The sequence below is a fragment of the Phoenix dactylifera genome, chromosome 18, assembly GCF_051530095.1.
Source record: "Phoenix dactylifera cultivar Ajwa chromosome 18, Ajwa_hap1_PhDact_Kaust_v1.1, whole genome shotgun sequence".
In the NCBI taxonomy this organism is placed as follows: domain Eukaryota; kingdom Viridiplantae; phylum Streptophyta; class Magnoliopsida; order Arecales; family Arecaceae; genus Phoenix; species Phoenix dactylifera.
Window position 1 is genome coordinate 16,048,665 of NC_143207.1, and position 7,531 is coordinate 16,056,195.

The window sequence follows — 7,531 nt, forward strand, 5'->3', positions numbered from 1 at the left end:
GAGCCCGCTCGAGGCACCATCCCCCTGTCCCACATCCAACTCTAGAGGGCCTAGAGTGGTAGGGACCTCGGACAGCAGAGCCACCCCGGGGACCTGGGCCATAAACTGGAAACCAAGCGCGCTAGACCCCATCCGCTCGGCCAGCAGATCGGGCCCAATGGCAGGCCCCGTAGAGCCCAAAGAGACTGTGAACAGTGGAAGGCCCACAGGGGCCTTCTCAGAGTCCACCGCGCGTGGCCCAGCCAGATTGGGCCACGCGCTACCCGCCGCGCGACGGGCCTGGGAACCCGTCGCGCGGTTCACCACATGCCTTAGCCCTTAGGCGACCGCCTAAGTCGCCTAAGAGTTGGGCCGGCCCTGGGTGGCAGAGGCAGCCTAGCTGGAGTTCTCACCATCGCTTAAGAACTTCCTTCTTAGCATCGTTGCCGGCGGAGTCATGCTGGGCGTTCTTGTCGGGGCGGTCATTGAGGTCACCAACTTCGATCCTGTCAAGCGGACTTGAAAACTATATATATATCTCCTTTTTGTTCTTGTTTTGGTGATCAATCATTGTGACTTCATGTCGTTTGCTTTATGAGTGGTAATTCCAAGCTTAATTACTTGAACCTTGTGGGAAATATTCCTTTGCTGTGAGTTAAAGCAGCTTATATATATATATATATAATTTCCAGGCAAAACTAACAGTTTTTATCTTTTTTTAAAGAGTCTCTACAGCCGACTATGAGTATAAAGAGAGATGGCATCAAGAATAGTGGTGTGAACAAGTGGAGGTAGAGCAGCAAGGCCAGGCTCAAGCTCAGCTGTGACATTTTATAATTAAACATAGCAATAAAGCGGAGTATCGAAAGTTTAGTTACAGGCCTTCTTTTTTTTCAGGTAACATTACAACATTATTTGGGCTGCGAAACATAAAGACTACCATTGCTTGGAAAGGCAGAAGGGCAGGATTGATGTCAGAAGAATGGTGGATGTAGCTCCATAAGAAACCAACTCATGCCTGCAAATCAAGTGGTCTAGATCTCTGGGACATCAATTTTGAATTTGATTTCAGAATGGTGGATCTTTGTTTAAGGGAGAATACCAAATGGGGGGAGGACCAGTATAAAATAAAACTGTCCTTATTCTTGTCATGTTGCTACAAAATGAGAGAGAAACATATATGAAGTTTGGATTTGATGATTGAGCTGAATTTGATTTCAAAATGGTGGTTTTTTTTTGAAGGGAGCACACCAAACGGGGGGGAGGACCAGTATAAAATAAAACTGTCCTTATTCTTCTCATTTTGCTACAAAATGAGAGAAACATGTATGAAGTTTTTGACACAGCAACCATCACAACATGCAGCTTGATACACCAGGACAACCATAATGACAAACACCATACCAGAAAGGGGAAAAATATGCATACCATGGACCCTTCTTATTATACATACCATGAATCCTTCTTGAGGTTAAATTTGCACGAAGCAAGCTCAAGTTGGGCCTGAGACTCGAGCTTTGAATCGATTGCATTCATGCTAACTCAAGCCTAACCTGACAAGAAATCCATGAAAAGAGAGTAAAGCTGGGCACAATGTAGTCTGATGATATAGCAAGAAAGTAACCTTGAGAACTTTCCAGGGGGGTATTCAGCTTAGTACATGCTTATCTACGAAGTTCTGATGGAATCCGATGCAGCTTAGTACTATATCCTCATCAGATCCCAGCATCCTCAACACCAAGTTATCAGAGGAAAGACCTCATAGAACTAGACTGGTAGTCGAATTTCAAATCGCAGTGTCAGAGAATCATGAAACAAGAGAAAGCTCCTTTTTCTTTTTTATTTTTTTATAAATAAAAAACAGGAGAGACCTCTAAACTAAATCTGTAGATGGTTGGGGCTTGGACACAGAAAACATCAAATTGTAGATATAACCCGGCTCCAAATCCAAAAGAACTATAAATATAGTTCAGACCCTTAGGTTTTGCCTCATGATCAGCTCTAAGAATATTCTTCCAAAGGTTACATTATATACTTACGGATTGCAAAACCACAAACATGCTCACATAAAAGGAAATCAATTCGGATAATTTACAAATTATGAAATGATTACTTTCACCAGTGCTTTCGTTTATCTTTTTAAGAAAATTGAACTATGGTGAACAATATATATGATTAAACCCTTTTTTTAGCTTCTCAAAATAATTCATAAAACATTTAGAACTTTTGATAGCAAAGATTTACTATTTTTTAAAATAATAAAAGTAAAAACAAAGAATACCAAAAATTTTATGCAAATGTGATTTTAATATCAATCTCCATGTGGCTAACAATGAATTGATGGAAAAATAAGAGTTAGATTGTCTAAAAATAATAGAATCGACCATCGATAGAGTTCAACTTCCCAAATATGACAAAATAATCAGATTCATCAGTGACTAACATAGAGTAGAATGAAAAACTGGTGTCACAAAACAAGTTATAGGATAATAAACATGCCCCACAATACTTGTAAAAGAAAATAGCAACTATTCAAAAACATTACAAGACAACTCTTCTTATTAGAGTCAAGTCAACAAAAATAAAACAAGACTAACGCCCCCAGCCAAGTGAACAAAATGGCCCAACCTCTCAGTTGAGACATTATGCAACCGGGACCTCTAACTCTGGGGCCATCGCTGGTGGTGGCCTGATGTACTCCTCTTCATCCTTTGGTGTGTGAATGGTAACCAAATCTGGTAGAGGTGTTGCAGGGCCCTGCTTGCCCTTTGGATCCCAATCCAACATGATCTTGACCTTGATTCCAAGAACACCCTAACATGGAGAACAAAAAAAAAAATCTTTCTTGATTAGAATAGCAGTACAGTGGGGATTCTTAAGTCCAAATTGGACAAAGCTATGCAGGAAACAGAAGACGAACTTCAGAATCATCAGATGTGGGCATTCTCATGAGCCACACAACAGTACAGGTAGGCCACGCATGAGTCAGACGACAAGCAGTACATTGGATCAGAAAGAAGAACTTGGTAGTGAAATTTTTAGACTCAGTAAGGTTGCTTTTTGAAAGGAATAAACGAAAATAGAAGAAAAGAATGAAAAAAAGAGGGGGTCTAATCCGTTGCATAAACCAAATACAAAGAAAAAAGGAATCAGCACACATATAGCAGACATCCAGCATTTTGACAGCCCAGATACATGTAAAATATTACAAGCAACATTAAGATACATCATCCACCATAGAAGTAGATGGGCAAGCAACCATTGTAAAGTGCCCCACCAAGATAAAAATATTTCGCATCACCTTTCTTTCTTTGAAGTTATGTCATCAATGGTAGTTTGGTAAATGACACTTCACATATTACTAACAGAGTAGATGCAAATCTGGAGGATAAAATGGTCGATGCAAAAGAGCGAATGAGAAGCTAACCTGTCTAAGAAGAACATGCCTCACTGCTGAGTCAATGTACTCATTGACTGGCTGACCAGAAGAAATCATGTACCCATCCTTGAACTTCATGGATTTAGCACGTTGGGCCCTCAGCTTCCCACTAACAATTACCTGCAACATCGTGGGTGTTATAAACAATTTCAATATAAAAGTGAAAGCATTTGTAAGAAACATAACATACCTCACAACCCTTGGCACCACTCTCCATGACAAACCTCAAGACACCATAACAGGCCCTGAAAGAGAGAAGATCGGCAAGTCAGACTAGTAATGCATTTCCTAAGGTCAAAAAACCTTCTTCCACGGATATCATCACTTGCAGATAACTACAATTATGAGCACTAAATTTCAGAATCACAACAAGGAAATCCAAGACACAAATGGATAGACAACCAAAGGAGCAACAAGTGCAGGCACAAAGGATACCTAGTTCACAAATAGCAATATATCACATTTCAGTACTGGACGAACATCACTACTTGGAATTTAAAATTTAAAAATATTTGTAAACTTCACCGAGTTTACAAATATCACATGATGTGGATCATGCATCCATGCTGATGAATCATGGAGTTAAAAAATTTAAAAAAATGTCAAAGGCTTATTTGACTTCTTATCTAACATTGATGGTGAAGAAGAATTAATCCTTTTGGTTAAAAAAAAGAAAAAAGAAAAAGGAGGAAGAAGAAGAATCAAGTGGAAGAAAAAAGTACGTTAGTCATCCAACAAAATTCCAAACATTTTGATGAAAATATGACCAAAGAAATAGAAGACTGCATAAACCATTGACCTAACCTAGTTCTGGAACATTAAGGAACATTATAAGTGGCAGGAAGGTTACGAGAAAAGATGCCAAAGGACAATGGAGACACTCAGTATTAAATTACTTCACAAATTAATTTTACAATTAGGAGATGTACAATCAATAATGAGGGAAACAGGTAATAACCCTTGCGATCAATGCCAAAATCAAGTTCACAAATACTCTCTCCACCTCTAAAAATTTAAGTTGGATACAGCAATCCACCACTTTTCAGGAACAATATGACACAAATTTTAAATAAGCAGTTGGCAAAAAAAAGGTTAAAGTAGCTAATAGAAAGAAAGTGCAAAAGTATTCTGAACAAAGAAATCACACTGAGATCTAAATGAACCATGTCAAGAGATGATCAGAAATACCAAATTCAAAACATTTAATTAGGAACTTATCAATCAGCAGAACCGCCACTTAGAAAGCAGGTGTTGGAGCTTCTTCCAAACTTCAAGCATATAATGAAAATACAAGAAGCCTGACAAACTCCATAGTTCTCTATATGAGCATCAACAAAACCTCCAAAACATATTGTTCAGCAAGACAGAGAAAATAGAAGCGCTCAGATGGACAGCATTACGGTGCTTAAAAACTTCAGCTAATTTATGTGCCAAAATAAAATATAAAAAAATGTCCAATTAAGAGATTCAAGAGGCTTTAAGGGCTTCTCCAGGAAGAACAATATTGAACTCATTCAGTAACATCAAAGACAAAATAGTATACTTGATTATAGTTAGCCATCTAGAAATTTCTGGGCATTGGAGCTAAAATACAAAACAACATAAAACAAAGAGTATAGATACAAAGCCTTTGTCATCTTCACATTGATTGCATCAAGCATCTACGACATCTACATTGCCTGTATCCAAAACTATGCCAATCACACAAAGTTGCAGGATGAATATAGCATCAAATACAGAGGTCAAAATGTTATTCGACATCACAATCAGATTAAAATCAAGGACATCACAAATCCAAGTCGAGAAAATTATGTACCAAAACTTTTAAAAGAAAATCATATTTAAGGTTCCTGAAAGGGATATAATACTGTAGGAACAACAACTGTACTATAGAAATGAGTAACAATTCAACAAACAATCCCACAATTAAGCTAGGTGGCTCAAATCTATAATGCATCCCACAATAATCAGGCGTAGCAGTAAAAGAAAAAAAAAGAATACAACAAATAAATAAGTGTGAAAAAAATAAGAAACTTGGCAAAATTTTTAAGAAATAACCTTGATGCTGATTGACAAACATGTCGCCAAAAAAGATCGACGTCATGAAAGCTTTCAAGACTTTAATAGTCTACATGGCATTGTTCATATAGTCATCTTCCGACACAAAGTTGGTATTGATAACCTATTTGCTTTATAGATGACGAACGTCTCAGACAACAACCCAAAAATGTATTATTCCACCAAAGCAATTAGTACATTTACAATTCAACTGTAGTTTTTACCAAGTAAATACTCACAAAAGAAAATTATAAATGGCCCAGTAAGTGAAAGTAATGAACCACACCAAAATGAATATAATGACACAACAAACAGAAAGAACAGTTTATATAACGACTAAACAGACCAGACATGGAACAATCCACAATTACCAATAAACAAATCAGTAACAGTCTCAAATTACAAAAACAAGGAAATCAGATTTTCCTTTGTAATATATATAAACAAAAAAGTACATGATTGACCAATGAACTTGCAAAATATGAAATAGGAACATCATCTTAATTACAATCCCAGACTAATTTGGCAGGTCAGCTTTGCAAGTCTAGTTTCTCATAAAAGCGCAAAGCAGGATACAAGAGGAAGCACCAATTTTGAATCAACTGCTAGTGCTGGAAACCCAAAATACAAAAATCTTCTGCACAAACATTATATTCCCTCCCCCCCCCCAACACACACACACACACAAAAAACAAATTCGTATCCTTTCAAAAATTTTGGATGACAACACCAAGTAAAAAATTAGGGAAAGAATTTAACAAGGAACATCAATGACTTCAAAATTAAAATAGTGTGACTGGCATCAACTTCTAACTCCCAACCACTGATCTAAGTCACGTTGACAGAAACACAATTAATAAAATCCGCATGACAAAAACTAATTCACGTACATATGAAAAAGACTACGCAGTATTTTCACACAAAAAAAACAGAACTTGTATCCAATACCAGAATAATATCGAGACACAAGATTACATTACACGATGAAAAAAACAACGCAGGCTTTAAGAACCACAAGCCAAGCAAAAACAAATAAAAAAAAAGAGAGAGAGTGACAAGAAAATCTAAAAAAGATACTGGAAGATAGAAGTGATTTTCTTCCAATTCAACGGTAAAGAATCTAGCAGTGGCTTCAATAAATCTCCCTTCAACGCATACACAGAGAACAACGACATGTCCAAAATATAGAATGCATGGAAGGGCATTATATACATGAAAGTCGTCCTCAGACATAGAAACGGTACAAAGAACCAATCTGCTGTAAAGATGACCCATCCCAACAAAACTTCAAAAACAAAACCGAGAAAGAGATAAACAAATAGTAGTCATTTTATTGCCAGATATAAAAAAAGTACTAATTTTTATTTGCACAGTGGAGAAATAATCCAAACCTCCGAACTGCAAGGCCTCCGAGAAGCTTGTAGCGCAGCGACTCGGCCTGGGCGATCGCACAGAGCCCCCTATTGTTCACCTTCTCGGCATACAGCTCCACGCTGTTCTCCGGAAAGTTGAATCTTTTCTGCACCACCGATGTCAGCTCCCTAATCCTCCGCCCCTTCTCACCTAATCCAAGCCAAAAAGAAAAACGAATCAACACACCCGAAAACCCTAAAACCCAATCAAAAGCCCCAAATTTTGAGAGGAATCACCGAGGACGTTCTGGGTCCGCGTCGCCCGGATGATGATCTCGGTCCGCATCGGCGTAACCCGAACCTCCACGCCGGAGTACCCATCCTCCGCGAGCTCCCTCGTCAAGACCTCGTTCAACTCCGCGTAGAAGACTCCGTCCGCAACGAACTGAGAGAATAGAAGAGATCGAAGAAAATCGGTAAACTAGAACCGAAAGAGAGACGAATAAATTGGAGAGAAGAGGGGGATTGGATCGAAAAAGGGGAAACCTTTCGCTTTTTGCTCATCTGGGTCGCCATTTTTCGGAAATTTAGGGGAAGAGATTGGCCGCCGTTCTTCTCCGGTGCTACCTTCGGCAAAACCCTAGAGGGGAGTGGGAGGAGCCGAAAGAGAATTGAGGGGTTCTTTAAAAAGGCGGGGTTAAAG

General features: G+C 38.6%; 1 protein-coding gene across 1 annotated transcript; it reads right to left on the bottom strand.

Moving 5' to 3' along the window:
* Positions 1 to 2,390: 2,390 nt before the first annotated feature.
* LOC103703275 (small ribosomal subunit protein uS3x-like) lies at positions 2,391 to 7,531 on the bottom strand. The gene is made up of 6 exons (XM_008786071.6): positions 7,375 to 7,531; positions 7,126 to 7,273; positions 6,868 to 7,039; positions 3,609 to 3,663; positions 3,407 to 3,538; positions 2,391 to 2,793 (listed from the first exon to the last, which is right to left on the bottom strand). Exons 1-6 carry the CDS (start codon positions 7,402 to 7,404, stop codon positions 2,623 to 2,625), a joined length of 708 nt encoding a protein of 235 aa, XP_008784293.1. The 5' UTR covers positions 7,405 to 7,531; the 3' UTR covers positions 2,391 to 2,622.